Source organism: Melanostigma gelatinosum, assembly GCF_949748355.1.
Source record: "Melanostigma gelatinosum genome assembly, chromosome: 11".
NCBI lineage: Eukaryota > Metazoa > Chordata > Actinopteri > Perciformes > Zoarcidae > Melanostigma > Melanostigma gelatinosum.
This window is the reverse complement of record NC_136644.1, coordinates 9,304,571-9,321,433: the sequence shown is the minus strand read 5'-3', so window position 1 is coordinate 9,321,433 and position 16,863 is coordinate 9,304,571. Positions and strand designations below refer to the sequence as shown.

At 45.8% G+C, this 16,863-nt stretch overlaps 2 protein-coding genes across 3 annotated transcripts; both read right to left on the bottom strand.

Moving 5' to 3' along the window:
* Positions 1-319: 319 nt before the first annotated feature.
* rhoh (ras homolog family member H) lies at positions 320-1,245 on the bottom strand. Its single transcript, XM_079278548.1, has one exon. It carries the CDS (start codon positions 920-922, stop codon positions 335-337), a length of 588 nt encoding a protein of 195 aa, XP_079134674.1. The 5' UTR covers positions 923-1,245; the 3' UTR covers positions 320-334.
* A 3,407-nt stretch (positions 1,246-4,652) lies between these two features.
* Positions 4,653-16,398, bottom strand: n4bp2 (NEDD4 binding protein 2). 2 transcript variants are annotated; one of them, XM_079277928.1, is made up of 16 exons: positions 16,081-16,398; positions 14,484-15,486; positions 14,074-14,198; positions 13,835-13,923; positions 13,479-13,555; positions 13,215-13,355; positions 9,768-12,313; positions 9,539-9,624; positions 9,359-9,404; positions 8,618-8,841; positions 8,400-8,524; positions 8,104-8,230; positions 6,946-7,122; positions 6,555-6,723; positions 5,841-5,964; positions 4,653-5,755 (listed from the first exon to the last, which is right to left on the bottom strand). In XM_079277928.1, the coding sequence occupies exons 1-16, from the start codon at positions 16,367-16,369 to the stop codon at positions 5,710-5,712; spliced, it is 5,394 nt and encodes a 1,797-aa protein (XP_079134054.1). In that variant the 5' UTR covers positions 16,370-16,398; the 3' UTR covers positions 4,653-5,709. The 2 variants fall into 2 exon arrangements, with proteins under 2 accessions (XP_079134054.1, XP_079134053.1); XM_079277927.1 differs by having other exon boundaries at positions 8,400-8,841.
* Between the last annotated feature and the right edge of the window lie 465 nt (positions 16,399-16,863).

Genomic DNA, 16,863 nt, shown 5'->3' with positions numbered 1-16,863 from the left:
GTGCTTTATTCTTCACAGCAAAGGTTCTTAATGGAGTATTTCTGAACGGCGAAACATCTCTGATGCCCCGTTTGAAATCCAACTATGAGACGTGCTGGGGGGGTTCACTTCACTTCACAGACGGATCAGAAGAATCAAAGTTCTTTTCTACGTCTCTTTCTGGATCACACCTTTTTAAATATGGTGTGAGTTTCGGAGAGTCTCTAAGTTGGAGAAGAAGAACCACACGTATGTAAGAGGAATACAGCTTTGGGCCCCCGCTGAGTGTGAACAGTACACTAAGACGCATTATGTCAAAAGTCATCTCAGGTGCCCGCCAAGTCAAGGTCAAAGGTCAAAAGACCTTGCACTGGTTGATGCCGAACATCCGTCGCCTGGCCCGTTTCCTGGCCTGGTTCAAGGCCGTCCGCACTGCATACTCAAACACCTGTTGCACGCCGCGGTTCCCCAAGGACGAGCACTCCAGGTAGCCTTTGGCTCGGACCTCATGAGCCAGGCGTCTCCCCTCCGCCGCCGAGATGCAGCTGCCCCGGTGCGCCCCAGACTCCCGCAGGTCCGTCTGCGTGGCCACGACCAGCACCGGCACCTTGGGCAGGTTCTCCCGGACCTCTGCGATCCACTTGCGCTGGACGCTCGCCAGCGAGTTGGGGTTGGCCACGGAGTAGCAGACGAGGACGACGTCGGCCTGCTGGTAGGACCTCGGGCGGATTTGTTGGAAGTTGTCGTTGCCCGCCGTGTCCCACAGCCCCAGGCTGATCTGAACTCCGTCCATGTACACCTCCACCCCCGTGTTCTCGAACACCGTGGGCTTGTAGGTTTCCGGGAAGGTCTCTGAGGTGAAGCGGACCAGCAGCGCCGTCTTGCCCACGGCACTGTCCCCAACCAGGACGCACTTCACCGACATCTCCTCCACGTCGTTCATGGCTGCCTCCGACAGTCTCTGGCCTCTAGGTGGCTGTGGTCCCGTTGAAGAGGTCTCAGGGGTCGTCTCTCTGGAGCTTCAGAGGCACAGGGTTCACCGGGTAGTCAACAACGACCGATCACTCTGTGTGTGCTGTGCTCCCGTGTTCAGGTAGTCGTTTTCACGGCAGGTAGTAACTCCATTCCTGGAGATTCCAGCGGTGACCTGACCTACAAGGTCTCTCTGTGCAGAGTCCTTAAACGTCTCTGATATGGACTAGGTATGTACAGTTTGCGGACGTCCAACGGTGAGCTTCACGCACGCCTCACGTGACGTCTTCGGTCTCCAGGCCCCCTCGTCTCGTCTAGCTGGTTCCGGGTCTCTGCAGCATGGTCTGGCGTCTGTCCTCCGGCCGTCATTCTGCCCAAACACATCGGACCTCTCAGAGATGAGGAGGGAAATCTACTGAGGAAGAGAGGACATGTCACCAACATGAAGTCTCTCCTCACACAACATGCAGCTTAACGTCGATAGCCGCGCAGCGTGGCTCTTAATACGGTCGATATAACAAATAAGAAATATCTGTTGAACAGTCAACCGCCAGAGTACTGCAACTGGCAGATCATTTTTTTATTTGTGTGACAGACATGTTTTATATTTACTGCAACAAGGAAAACGTTAGATGTTTGAATAAGTACTGATTAAATACGGAAGTAACGGTTTTGAGTGTGCCCCAGAATTCACAGCTTGATCCCTAAGACTTAAACAGAGGTCCATTAACAATATATCCATTACTGCTGTATTATCAAGCTCATACATACACAACCTGTCTGTCCCCTAATTATTAAAAATGTGTCTCCCTCATAACCAGTCCACCATAAACGAACATCTGAGAAAGGAAGAGGATGTCTCTGTGTGTTACTGTATGATATAGTGATAATAGTTGCACATTTTGATGTTTTTTTTTGTTTTATTTTGATGAACAAAATCTCCTGATGTTTTTTTATGACTTCTCTGTCACATTAAATGAACAGTTTGACAACGGTATTAAAAAGCAGACGTCATAACCTCAAAACCACCTGCCATGACACACAGATGGAAAGACCTCCGTGATGGAGGGACACGTCAATCAGTTGTTGTTTTTTCCACAATTGAACTTTCTAAATGTTCTCTCGAGAAAAAGTCACTCAGCTTTCTGTTAAATAATAAGGAATGAATAAATAAATAGTCATAAAACCCTCAGTGCAACCGATTCCACTGATTGACTTTTAACTCTTCTTACTTCATATAACATGCATTTCTTTAAGTTTTAATACAATAAAATATGACTTTACTCATTCACAATTATATTTTTGTTCTAATGAAGATCTCACTCATTTTAAAAGGTTTATTTTTGAAATAAATTCAGGGTTTTTCCATCATTATGGAGTTTTAATAACATTTCCAAATAGAATAGAGTAGAATAGAATGGACTAGTAACATCAGCAACACTGTGTTGCATCAAGACAAACAACAAGATAATTACCTTTCTTGTAAGTCTTCTCGATCTTCAACGGGCGGATGCCGGCTGCCGCCTTCAAGGCCCAAAAGAAAATGCAAAACAACTAAAAGTCTTTAAACTCCAGAAACGGTTCTTTATTAATAATCATCTCCCGAACTAGATTTCCTCAAACGCCATTTCCAAAGTCTGTATTACTTAAAACACAGAGATGAAATATTTTGGCACCTGCCTGACACTGAGTTTGGTAGTTAGCAGAGGAGGGAAGTAAGAAAGTACGACAGAGAAGAAAAGTAAAACACATCCGCTAGTTGAGAGTGAAGAGGTGGGACTGGTTTTCTCCTCGCCTCCCCCACAGCAGCTGTGGGTTTTTTTCTGTTGTGGATTTGTAACATTTTATCAGGCATTTCACACAGCAGCAGAGCTCCCAGGTGGTTAAGATAAAATATATTTTTTAAAGATCACTTCCATGATCACAGTGGTAATGTTGGTACACAAAGAGCTCTGTATTCAAAAGTGGACCACCTCCCACTCGAGATACGACGCTCTGTATCTCTAACCCACTTGTTAAAATGGGGGTTTGCCGATTTTACACAGGCGGCAATCTTCGGTTCTGCCGAGTGAAGCCAATGCGGAAGTGTCTTAAAACCTGCATTCTCTCTGCTGACCAGCAGGGGGCGACTCCTCCGGTTTCAAAAAGAAACCAGATTGTATAGAAGTCTATGGGGAAATGACTACTTCTCACTTGATTTATGACCTCAGTAAACATTGTAAACATGTTTATGGTCTCAATCTCTAGTTTCAAGTCTTCTTCAATACAGAATGATGTTCATTTAGTAAATTATGGTCCATAAAGTAGAGTATGCTTGAGGGCGGGCTTACTGTGATTGACATGTCGCTGTTGCTACCAGAGCCATATGCGGCATCTCTACGCCACTCCTCCGCATTCCAAATATGGTAACTTCTGTTCATTGGCTGTGGAAAAAACAACATGGCGACGCCTGTAATCCAAGATGGCATCAGTCCACAAACTAATTGGTGACATCACCATGACTACGCCGACTTCTTATATACAGTCTATGGTTTTACGCAACACAGCTGTTGAGAACTAGTCTGCAGCAACTTCTGTTTTGTTGAGGGAGCTGCTCCCTCAAAATCTGACAAACTGACTAAAGTGATGTCACTTAAAAAAAAGTGATATCACTTGGGTCAGTGTTGGCTACAACTTTGAAAATCAAACACAATCTGTTGGTGTGGAGTTGGAAAGAACTGAGTTCACCAGACCTCTGTGACCAGCTCCTCATCTCAGATTGGGACTAGCAGGCAACATTAGCCGCTACTAGATTAACACCTCCTATATCCTTCCAAATGATCAGCGGTCAAATTGCACTGTGGGTAATGTAGGCACCAGGTTTTGACAAGGAAGAAGAATGTGTAAAAAAATAAATAAAAAAAAGATCTGGTTTTGCTGCTGCAAAGAATTTTACAAAAAAAGTTTGAAATGCAATGTCAACTCTGCGGGGCACTGTTTTACATGTATCGCTCTCGTTTTTCTGCCATTGGCAACATTCCCATTGCATTTTATTTTACAAGTGAATAGCTGATGATATGCTACCATATAAATGAGTAAATGTCAGGCTGCGCCATCAACACAACACACATTCCTTTTGTTTTAAAATGTGCATTAATTCATGCCTCCCCTACATCCCAGCCACGTGGATTTAATCATCTCTATATCTACAGTTTTTCCCAGGGGTTCCCACACCGCATTAGTCCAGTAAAAAAAAATATGCTTAAAGGATTAAATATTTATGTCCCAGTGAGAGAGCTTTGTTTTTAAATCTAGCTTTGTACTATTGTATAAATGTTGGGGAAGCTATGAAACAATAGTTATCCTTTGTAGAACACAATCTCTTTGTATTGACTTGTATAAAACATTGTAAATCACCGTTTCAAAAAAGGCACCATGTGCGTGATATCACTCACAAACTGGCAGGTCTTTTGATACACAGACTAATATACAATTACTAAAACGGGTTTTCCATGTTTTGTAATGGTTGGTTTTGTTGAAACAGCTGTAACACAGGGTTATGTTTTCCACTATGACATATCTATTGACGTAAACACACACATACACAGTTTTAAACTGTAAACAAATAGTTTATTCCACAATACAATATTCTCTGTAAAACCTTTGAACAAATGAATAAAAAAAAAATACAATTTGTTTTCAAGAACATTATGTACACCAAGTAAAAATTTGTCAACATTGTCGTTGCACCTTTATGAAAAATATCACACAGAGGCTGTTTTAAACCTACACAAATAGTGTAGGAACCTGAGGAATACAGGATTTGGCACAGTGGGTTAAAAAAAGCCCCCAGGAACAGTCTGGAAACATCCGACAGGCCTCGAAAGAGGAAACCTAACAATGTGGAATCTTTTACCTGAGTTTGAATATCAATATATTTTGTATTAAGTAAATGAACAGTTGCAGTATGTTGCTGAGGCGGCTGCTAAGAAAAGAAACCGATCGCTGCAGAACTCACGAGAGCCCCGTGTTCAACCTATTTATTGGCCTTCTGATCATCTGAAGAGTTTCAGGCTCATCTCCTGCTGAGCGAGACGCACTGTAACCCTACACAAGAAGAACACCTCTCCTCCTGCTCAGCATTTGTTTTAGAAATAAGTCCCATTAAATGAAGTATGAGCATCAAGTAAAATGCATAAAATACGTTTCAAAAACAGATGCCACATCTTTTAAATCCCTAGATTAAAAAAAGCCTCCAAGCAGACAGCATGCAATCAATCAAAGTTTTCTAAAATCCTCACATTATGTCTCAAACATGACTCCACGTCGGTGAATGTAATAAGATTAAATAACGTCTTGTTTCAATGCGAAGCCTTCAAAACACAGGTGTTTATCATACTCTTTAAAACGAATGTAGATTAAAAACAATATGACGTGCTATAAAACCTTTTTTTAAATGTACATAAATTCTAGCTTCACAGCTGCATAAAAATACCATATTTGTGTTCCGTGCCTACGGAGTTATCTTTCATGAACACAACAGAACAACGATTCTTATTAGGATCTAAATTAAGAACATGATTTTAACTCAAATGCACTTCAATTTAAAAGATTATATTATATGACTGATGGGGAAAGAAAAGAGACAGGATGAGTGTGTACCATACTGTATATACTGTAGTATGTGGCATTGTGGAAGTAGAGACTGAGAGTGTGTGTGTGTGTGTGTGTGTGGTCCGCCATAGCAGCTTTAGCTTGAATCCAGTAACCAGGTTCTTCTCACTTCAAAGAGACCAACACAAGACCTGGCTTTGGCTCAGTGAACCTGAGAGATGAAGAGATAGGAGAAAAGGTGGGTGACAATGGCATGTTGTGCATGAGCGTGTGTGTGTTTGTGTGTGTGTGTATACCTGTAGTGTTTGTTGGTGAGGTAGTTTATAACGGCGGGGCGGATGCGGGCCACGCCCCCCTGGCTGTGGTTCCCTCTTCCTGTGATGACAGAGAGCTGAGGTCGACACAGACCCTGCTCACAATCTACACAGCAACGGGCCAGAGACGAACAAAACACCAACACAGAATACAGTTCAGTGAACGTGTTAGATGTTCTGATCCATGTAACAGAACCGGCCCATTACCTGCAATCATTTCTAAATCAATTCTTGACCCAACCTGTTTAAACAAGACTCACAGTAGGACCCTTACCCATAATCCAACAGGATTTTTTCAATACTCTGTATGGGTGATTGTCATTTTTTTACACAGCTCAGCCCACATTATAATTAAGCGTGTATACTAGGCCGCAACATCCGGTTCTGAAAAGTGAAGTCAATGCTAGTCCTCTGGTTGCAAAAATAAGTCTGGTTGTATAGAAGTCTATGAGAAAATGACTTTCGGCGACAGACGAAAACCAAGATGACGACGGCCGAAATGCTAATTATTTATGGTAATTTCTGTTTCTTTCACACCTCAATCATCCGGCTCATCAAACAAGGAGGAAATGTGGTGTCCAAACACAAGGGTGGGCTGTCTTTGTTACTTGAGCTCAGACTAACTATCCTGATTTGGTGTTTAGCAACACAGCTGATAGTAAGGGAGTGTATACAGTACGGCGTACTATTCCTTACCTGTGGTTTTGTCCTGTAAGACCTGGGCCAGATGCTCCAGGGCCTCATCCACATGCAGCCCATGGAGGTCCAGGATGTTGTTGGGCAGCAGCGATGAGTTGACCTGCTCAAAGATCTGGACTGCTGCACGGTGATTGGCCTCACGCATCCGCTGGCCATGAAGGTGTCCCTACAAAACAGGTGATGCAAATTCCTTTACTGCGAGCGTAGACTCATTTACTATTAAAAGAAGAGCTGAACCTTCAAAATAAAACAAATACGAGGAAAGATTGGTGATAAAAGTTTAGAGCTAAAACAGTATTTCCCCCCTGCCCACAAAGTTATTAGAATAACATAATAAAATCTGAAAAACAGGGGTTCACAGGTGAAATTAATACATAAAGACTCTCACCTGCTGTGCGTAAAATGAGGCCACTTCTTTGCGTCCTTGCTTGTAGGCCTCGGCAGCCTTTGAGAAACACTCGAGCCGTCGGCCCTTCTGTTGTGTGGCCTCGGCCCTGAAGTCCTCATACTCTGGGTCCTCTGTGTCCTGATAGTTGGGTACGGCTGCCTCCGGGGGCTTCTGCCTCTGACAAATTCAAAAAAGGGGAGAGAGTGAAATGGACAGGGAAATAAGGGTGGAAAACGTCATCAGTAACTTAAATATTGTGATACTGTCTATTGAAGCCACAGGACTTCTTGTTACTGTGTGCAATTGAAAAAATGCCAAAATCTGTCCCTGTTGTTCACAGTTTCATCCTAGTTATCTAAAACTGAGTGAGACTGCAGTGTCTAAAATATATATGACAGAAACACTGAAAGGTGAAATAAGGGAGTACAGCATATAATAGATTCATGCTTTAAAAAAAATGCATTTACTATTTAATATTTAACATTTGTGATGTAGTGTAGATGAATTATTGCTTTAGACGTCGCTCACATTGCTAAAAACGTGTTGCACGCAAAACTATTGTCTTCCTACGGTACGGCTCAGCTGGCTGGCGCGCCTCTTTTTTTAAGACGTGCATAGAAGTTAAAATATTTCTAACTTTTCAGCACCAGGCGCGGAGTCACACTACTCGTAGATGTCACATTTGGCCCAGGAAGCCAATCAAATCAAGCAAGAGGCGGGCTTTACTACTTTACCACTCCCTTCTTGTTTCGATGCGGTCGGGCTATCTAGCTGTTGGGTTGTGAGAGGAAAGGGGGAACTCAATTCTCATTTTGCGACAATTTCATTTAGGATGCGGTTGAGTGAGCGCATTATCCAATTTCTGTTATTCACACATGATCGGTTGTACACGCTGCCCCGCTCCACATCCCTAAACCTGCTTTGCCGAGGCCTTTTTGAAGCTGCAGCGATGCGTCTCAGTGTGATCGACCCCACGGAAACTGCCTGTATGGTAATAATGAATCAATGACTCCATACTCAACAACTAAAGATGACAAATAAATGCTAACAAAGATATGGTGAGGAAAACAAATAAAAATACAGAGGTTCACACACCAGACAACATAGTATACGTTATAAAGATGTGAAACAGATTTCTGCTCCACTGTTAGTACATACCTTCTCCCTCTCCTTGCTGGCTGCTCTGAGGTGGTCGGAGCGCGGAGCCTCTGGGGCGACCACTGTCTTGACGGGCTCCTCCTCCAGTAGAGAGCGGAGAAACAGCTCCGTCTGGGTGAGGCTGTAGCTACGCAAAGGTAAACACAAGTCTGTCAGGAGTATGGAGCGGTGCTTCAACACATCAGATACATCGGTTTTTGCTTGCTATAGGAAATTAAAAGAAAGCATGTTTGGATTATCAATTTTAAGATGGTGTCTCTGTCAACCAAATCAAATGAGGTTTTCAGTTTTCTCACTTGTGGTCTCTGAAGATGTCCTGGAGGAAATGTCTGTCAATGGTGGGGAAGAGGGAGAACAGTTGGTTCTCATTCAACAGGGTGGCTCCATCGCGCCGGTCCAGGTCTGCACGACTTTGTCTGGTCTGAGAGACAGGAGGGTTAGAGGGGGGGTCAGGATGTGTGGTGCGCAGAGAGGAACAAACGAGGATATGTATGGATACCCGTGTACGTGTTACTTTTTCCACGTTCTCCTGCAAAGCCTGCTCCTCTTTGATGATATTTCTGAGAGACACGTGGGGGTGTGGCGCGTTCCAGTGGTCCATGAACGGCATCTGACCGCGGGCCTCAAGTTGGTTGACCAGTGACGCGTGAGCCTCCGCGCTAATCCAGGCTCGTGTGGGCTGTGTCCGGTCTCGTGATCCAGGTCGGGCCACCTGCGACACACCCCAGTGTGCTGAACCTACACATTCAAAAAGGGTTGTGAAACTAAATGTTATGTCTGAAAAAATAGTGTTCTTTAAATTGACTGGGACAATACGAGGTAACACTGTACACACAGATGTAATGTGAATATGATCTTTCTGCAACTTAATTACAGCCTCCATTACTGGCTAGGCTTTTGAATTCAGAGTGCAACAACCCAACAAGCACATGGATGAAGCACATTCAGGGTTAAACAACGGAACTGAGAAAACAAACATTTTACATGGAAGTTTCTGAGTGTGTATATGTGAGTGAATGCAACGCCGTATTGATCATATGCTGAGCAAAAGGTATTCTGCCATTACCATTAAATGATACTCCATGGATTTTAAAGGAACTTTGTGTAGCATCCAACACGCTCGGCAGCAGGAGAAGTTTCAGTTGGATGCTATTTGGAACCTTGCCGCTAGATGCCACCAAATCTTACACACTGCACCTTTAAGTTTGTGTCTAAGTGTGTGTGTGTGTGTGTGTGTGTGTGTGTGAGGACTTACTTTCACCAACCAAGTGCAAGGAAAGAGTTGCTTGTCTCTGCTTTTCCTGTAAAACAGCATTCCCGGCAAATGAACAATCGGACACCCACTCACAGTGACTCATGGTAGTATCAGGGGTAGATTTATAATTGCATGGAAGTATCACAGACATATTGATTCTAGTCCCTTTGAAGAGCTCACCTGAATGGTTTCCTTCCACTTCTGGTGGAGCAGTTTGGCCAGGTTCAGGTCCATCTGCACTGCATATTCTTCAGTGGAGCATGCACCTGAATATTGTGGATGGAAGAGGTTATTTTCAGTGTTCACAAAACTACTTCCATTATTTTTGGTACTGAAGGTTTGAGGCCTGCGTCGTCGTCCGAGTATTAAATGCGTATTAAATATTCTTCAGTTCCTGTGTGTTGGTTACCTGGGTCTGCTCCGACGGGACCGAACAGTTCAATTAGCTGCAGTGCCACTTCAGTGGGTAGTTTCAGCTCCACGCTCTGGATGTCCAGGTGTCTGCTCCCTCTCTCCTCCGTGTGCCTCCTTCCGGTCCTCTCCTCCGCCTCTCTCTCCATCTTGTACAGCAGCAGCTGGTGGACCTCGTCCATGCTGGCGATCTCCTCCTCCATCTCAACTCTGGACTCTTCAACTATCACTCCATCATCTAAGCTTCCACCCCAAGCAACGCATTCTGGGTGAGCCTCTGATGTCGCTTTGCGCTCGCCACCTTTCTCTCCTTTGCTTGCTGCATGAGGCACACTTGGATCCCCTTGAGATGTTTCTGTATCAGGACGATCTATGTTTCTAACTGGAACAGCTGCATCGGTATTATCGGCGCTCTCATATGACTCACTAACTGCAGACTCCTCCTCAAACCCAGCTGGCTCTCCCTGTGGCCAACCTTCAGGGAAATGCTCAACTAGCACATTAGGACGTAACCTGGTCCCTTCAGGTTTTCCTGAAGCTCCACACAGACCGGATGCGTTCTGCTCATCTCCACCCCGAGCACTATCCTCCTCCTTCCCATCATCCTCTTTGAAGAACCTCTCTCCGGAGTCCAGCAGCAGGTTGGTCGTCCACTCGAGGTCCTGGTGGCATTTGTCGTGCAGATCTTCCAGCGTGTCAAAACTAACCAGTTTGAAGTGGCGGCTGAGAATACGCAGGCTCTCCAGGCGGTCTTGAGTCGCTCCGAGCTCCTTCTCCTCCACCTGCGTGCCTTTCTCGTGTGCCACGTGGTAGGGCACCTCTCTTTGGGTGGACGGGTGCACTGCGACCGCCGCGGAGACGGCAGACGACAGCTCCGGCACAAAGCGAGAGGAGTTGCCGGACAGCACTGTGACGCCGCACGCTGCGGCGACTGCGTCCCCGGCGTTGTCTCGCCGATTGAGACGCCAGAGAAGGGCAAAGTCTTGAGGATCCGTCTGGGTGGGGCTGCCTGGGATTGCCAGGGGAAGCTGTGACGGAGGCTGCGGGCGTGCGTCAGATTTGGACAGGTCAAAGTTGGGTTTAAGGCTACAGTCAGGTTCCACATCGGTGTTGGTGCTATTCTGAATGCTGTTCCCGCTTTGGGCTGAGCTATTGGGTGTTTCGAGAGTACTCTGTGAGGGAGCGGGGCAATTTTGAGTGAAGGTGAGTGCCAGTTTGCACTGTTTCCCTGATCTACGACCCTGGCGCTGCTTTCTCTCCTGACTGCCTCCACTGAAAGCACTGCTTTCGGCCTCCACAGAGCCCTCCCACGCAGGACTCTCACTCGCCTCGCTAATATGACTCCCATCAGCTTTAGTCTCTCTGCCATCCTCTGTCCTGTCCGTATCAGTATGACCAGCGGCCGGCCCTGCGCCAACATCACCTTCGACATTGTGGCTTACCACTCCATCATGGCACACATCTGCCTCCACAGTCTCGGAGATGACTAGTAAATCACCATCGAGAGGCGGGTTTGGATTCGTTGGGTCGGTTGATTTCAAATCCACAGATTTGCTGATGATCTCCAACACATTCTCCTTTCCCCCTGTGGTGCGTCTGGCTTCCCTTTCCCTTGCAATTCCCTCCCAACCGTCAAGTCTCGATTCTCTGACCTTACAAGAGTCAGCCGCCTTCCAGTCCAACACACAGTCGGGTAACTCACCTCTGGTGCTGTTAACTGCCGCCTCCTCCAATTTCTCCCCAGAGCTCTGCTGGGAAAGCGAGGACGAACGGGAAGAGCCCGTCCGAATGTCGGCTGCTCCCGTCTGAATGAGATCAAGAAGCTTCTGAAACTCCGTCACATCGGGTCCCGGCTGCACCTTCGCTATATTTTTGTCAGCATCAGGACGCACAGCTTCATCTTCCTTGCCATTTCCGTCTTTATGCCCTTCTCTTTTCCTCCCCCGTCGCTGCTCGAGGGACCCTCCGCAAGGCCAATCTCCTGCAAAATCCAACATCTGAGGCCTTCCCTTCTCTCCCCCATCCCTTGCCGTCTCACTCCCTTTTGCCTCCTTCGCCTCGCCGTCTGATTGGTTGGTGTCTTTCACCAGATCTGCGGGCTCTGACCGGTCGAAACCAGACCTCCTGCTCGGTCTTTCTCTCCGCACTCTTTGCGCAATGGATTCAGAGAAAGCAACGGGCATGTCATCCCTGCGAGGATCTTCGCTCATCACCGATTCCACAATACAGTCTGGGATTCTCTGATCTCCTATTGGACGGTTCAGCTCTAACTGGGCGTCTAACTCAGAATCTAATTCGCCCAAATCCATGTCGTCGACCCCGTCGGACTTTGCAGGGTTTTCCGTAAGAGTTCCGGTGGGTTGGAAATTGAGGGACTCCGTGGATTTGTGGGTGCCTTCTTCCAGCATTCCCATTTCACGACAACGACCAATAGATGACACGTCAGGGAGAGAGGAACACAGCTGAGGGTGTGATTTCTTACATCCCTCAGCCAATCCGGGCGGCCCGACAAGGTCAGGGCAAGGTGTTTTAGAAGTCACCAGCCTGTAGAAAACAAGAGATATGTATGGTAAAATAACTACTGATGGGAGCACAACAGACCAATGATGATTCATGATTCATGTGTATTAGATGAGCATGATATTTATTTACTGTTTTCATTTATTTTAACCCAAAATGTTTTTAGTTTTTTTAACCATGCAGGTCATATTTAAGCTTCTGTGCATTTATTTAAAAAAACAAAAAATAACTATCAATTATAAAAAATATTTTTCACTTTAGCCAGCAGAGTGATAGAGAGCCATCTGCAGTAGAAAGAAATGTAACAGAGTATATTCTACGACAGTTTTTTCTAGAACTTTGAAAAACGTACAGGTAAATTCTTGCAGTAAAAAGCACATAATGATACTGTTGGCATTAATAACTTAATAAGTTCTCAATAATGATCTAAATCTTGTGCATGCCAAGTTGACTGTCCATCAAAAATGTATTTTACATTAGTTCCTAACCTCACAGAGTTCAGTTCATGTTGTGGTGTTTTTACAATATTCCACATTGACAAAGTCTTTAAATGTCATACTCATACAGAAAGTGATGCCAGGAAAAATCTAAAATCTACTGTTTGAATTACTTGACTTTGAGAATCTTTACATCTTACTAGTTATTAATTGATTACATGCTTCTCAAGGTAATATGATTCACGACTGGGTCTTCTTTATGCTCACGCAATGTGATGTGAAGCAGATGCCCTAAACATAGACTGCACATAAGTAGAGGGGCGTAGTCATCGTGACGACACCCATTGGTTTGTGGACTGACGTTTTTGAAACCTCGAGTTCGCCATTTCGTCCGTCGCCATCTTGTTTTCTTGCAACCAAAAGTGAAACGAGAGCGTGGAGCTACATACAATCGAAGGCTGAAAAAGACATTCATAGGTGAAACTCACTGCGAGCGGTTGTTCTCCAGAAGGAGGCGCGGTTTCATCTCAGGCATCCGTGAACCCATGATGGACTGGACCGTGACGAAGCGCTCGCAGTTATCGAGCATGCGTCGGATTCTTTCCACCGGCACACTGTGTGTGGTACGTCTTGAGTAGGCATATGGAGACAAACACTATTAAATAGTCTCCAACAGCTCTTTATGTGCAAAAAAAAATAATTGAGTTGACATTCTACGTTAAAAAAAGATGCTACTATGATTTCTCTCTCACTTCTCCAGTTCTCTGGGCTTGTTCTTCCACCAAGTGTCCGGCTCTCGGAACAGCACCTTGTATCCATGTGTCAGTGCCTAGAACAGTTTATAACATCGTCATATGTACAATGTCCACAAATATATCCCTAATATATTATGCCATTGTTAATACATAAAGAGGTACAACGCATGAGTGTAATTCAACTGGCATCTCCAGCTGCAGTGGGTCTAGACGTGGCCTAACCCGTTTACGGTGTCATGTATTACATGTCATTTATGAGCTCCTCTCCAGAGAAAGCGGTGCTCCAGCCGAATCCGTTCGGCACATGACATCCAAGTTTCCATGCTTCATGTATACGGCGCAAGCGGACTGACCTGGGCCACGTATGGTTTCATCTCCCAGCCCTGCATGTTGGTATTGTCAATGATGATGGGGTTAGCAGCCCTGGCAAACGCCTCCTTGGCTATGGAATAAAGTTGGCACGAGAGAAACAAAACGCTTGAAAGGGAAACAATGGCAATCAATTACACTGATGAAAAATCTTTAAAAAGGTCGCAAACGACTTTTGACTTGCTGCATCATTTATTATCGGAACTGTGTGTGTATTGCTTACCTTGTTTGTGGTTCCACTCATGGGCCTCCCCTAGAGCAGCGGGGTCATACTGATAAACTCCGTGGCGAGTGAAGTAATCATCCGTGCTCAGTCTAACTCCACCTGGGTTTTGCTCTAAGAAGGCTCTGCAGACAGACAGACACCCATCAGACACACACATTTCATAATCACTCCAAAAAGCTAACTAAACAAGAGGGAACCTTTTTTATATATATATATGTATATATATATATATATATATATATATATATATATATATATATATATATATATATATATATATATATATATATATATATAAAAAGGTGTGTGTGATTTATTTTCTTGTTAAAAACAAAACTTTAGTTTATCAATAAATGTCAATTAATGGTTGTTTCTTATTCCATTGGCAAGTGTCTCAACATTCTTACCTTGCCAAGGTCGACTTGCCAGATCCTGGAGCACCGCGTAGCAGCACGAGGACTTTCCCTTCCAAACGAAGCCTGCTGTGCTGGGCGGGAGGATGTGGGGCGGCGGACAGGGCCCAGGACTTTGGAATGGTAGCAGCAGGTCTGAGAGGTGCTCGGCTGACAGGGCCCAGAGTCGGCCAGGGAGAGGCACGCCTGGGTTGGCTGGACCAGATGGACGGCGACTGAGCCACGGGGGTAATGAAGACCGGCCCCTGGAGTCCGTGGCTGCGGGGAGAAAACACCGGTGCCTGCATGTTCCAGGGCAAAGACATGTAGCCAAGCGACTCCTGATTCAACGTGTCCGCCTTGGATCTTGCTCCGCCGACCATCGCTTCAGAGGGCACAACCCCAGCCTCGTCTGAGAGAGCATGTGACGGGTCTTGCAGCTTTTTATACACCTGGAAGGCCGAGGGACGCCCCGAGGTCGCCAGGTCCAGAGCAGGCTTCGGCTTGCCTTCAGACGTCTCGGTCATCAGATGTGTGAAATCCACCGTTGACTGCTGCTGCTCAGCGCTTTCGTCTTCCCAAGCGCTCCGGTCAAGCGGAGAGGAAGTTCCGGAGAAATGCTCAGCCAGGCCTCCAGAGGGCCCTCTAGGTCCAGTTTGTAGGCTGGCCTGAAGGAGCTCAGGGAGGACCTGCTGCTGGAACGGCGGTGGACGGAGAGAGGAGAGGGACGCACCAACGGATAAATACTGGCTGCTGCGGCGCTCTTCCTCGACGCCTCGCCGTGCAGTTAGTGCCTGTAGCTCCTGGTCAACGAGCAGGTCCAACTCTTCTGTCAGGAGGCTGGTGGGTAGAGGAGGAGAGGGGGGCAGCTGGGATGGTCTGGAGGAGTCTGGTCCAGGCCCAGAGGAGTGGCACGGGTTGAGCAGGGCCGCGGCAGTGCGCTCGAAGCCGGAGACATGGGAAGTTGCGGGGGCTGCGACCTCAGCCAGTTCCAAGAGGGAGTCCATCGCATTGTCAACTAGAACACAAAAAGAAACCACGAGAACCACCAAGAATAAAAGGAAAAGAGTGGGTCAATTTTCAAGTCGTGATTCAATGTTTCAATACATTAAAGTGGAAGGAGAGAAAAAACAAAGCTTTTTATTAGTGATAATAGTAAGCCGCACCAGCTTTACCACAGCAATGCTATCAGCACCGCAAACCAACAATGAATGCAAATTGAACACAATGTCATACATTCCATTACAGTGACAAGAATAACAAAAACACAGTTGGTGGTAAGGACACGCCCACTCTGGTTAATCCCTGTCACTGTGACACTTACTGGTGCTAAGTAGGTAGACTTTACACATAACATTATATCATCCATCTATCTTTATATATATGTATACACACACACGCGCACACACACAGGTGGACGGGTGCGTGGGTTAGTGAACCAAGACCCCTGATACTGTCAATAATACACAAGGGACCTCCATGATACAGTGATATCCTGTAGCAAAATGCTGCCCAGAAATACCCAGCTAGCAAGCTACACTAAATAGCATTCCCACGAGTCACACACACAACAGGTTGAACAAGTGTATTCTGTGTTTAGTGCTAACGTCACCTTTAAAATCACACTCAGACAGCACGATGTATATCACTTCGGGGTCCAGGTGAGAGAACATCTCCTGCATGCTTTTGACGATTTTCTCCTTGACGGAGCTGGGGAGCGAGGTGCTGAATGGAAAGTTGTTCGCCATGGCACCGTCAAATCCCGCCGGTAGAGGGTAACCCCTGCTGTGGCCAAGGCTTCCCCGCTCTGGCGACCCACCGGGAGCTCTGGCCGGACTCTGTCCGTTCTTCTTTCTCCGGGGCATTCCGTGGTTGGGCTGTAAGCTGCCGGTTGCTTTCATTAGCGGCTACACGGAGCTAACTAAGTAGCTGAGAGCTACATACTGGGTGGCCCGGAGCTGAAAACATGCTTCTGTAGTGTCGGTTAGAGTAACCAAAGTGCAACTCAAGGTTGTGATATGTGACAGCACTCCAAGCGGTGGAAATCGTAGACTGTCACTGTGCGAATCGTACTAGCAAGTTCGCCAGAGAGGTCAACACCGGAAATAAAGACGCTGACGTCAAAATAAAAGTTTGCCCTTTCACATGGTCCCTGTTAAGCTTTAAAATGGGCTTTTCTGATTCTGATACTCCTGCATATATAATGAGAAAAATAAAATATTGTCAAAAGTACTCATGCAGCCCTGCCATTGTAAACTGTTTGATGCACATAACCAACGGGACATTATACAATGCCAGATGTAATATGATATAAAAAAGATCTCCTAATTTAAAACCAGTGGTGTATAAAGTACCCAAAAGCCATACTTGAGTAAAACTAAAGATACCTCACTGG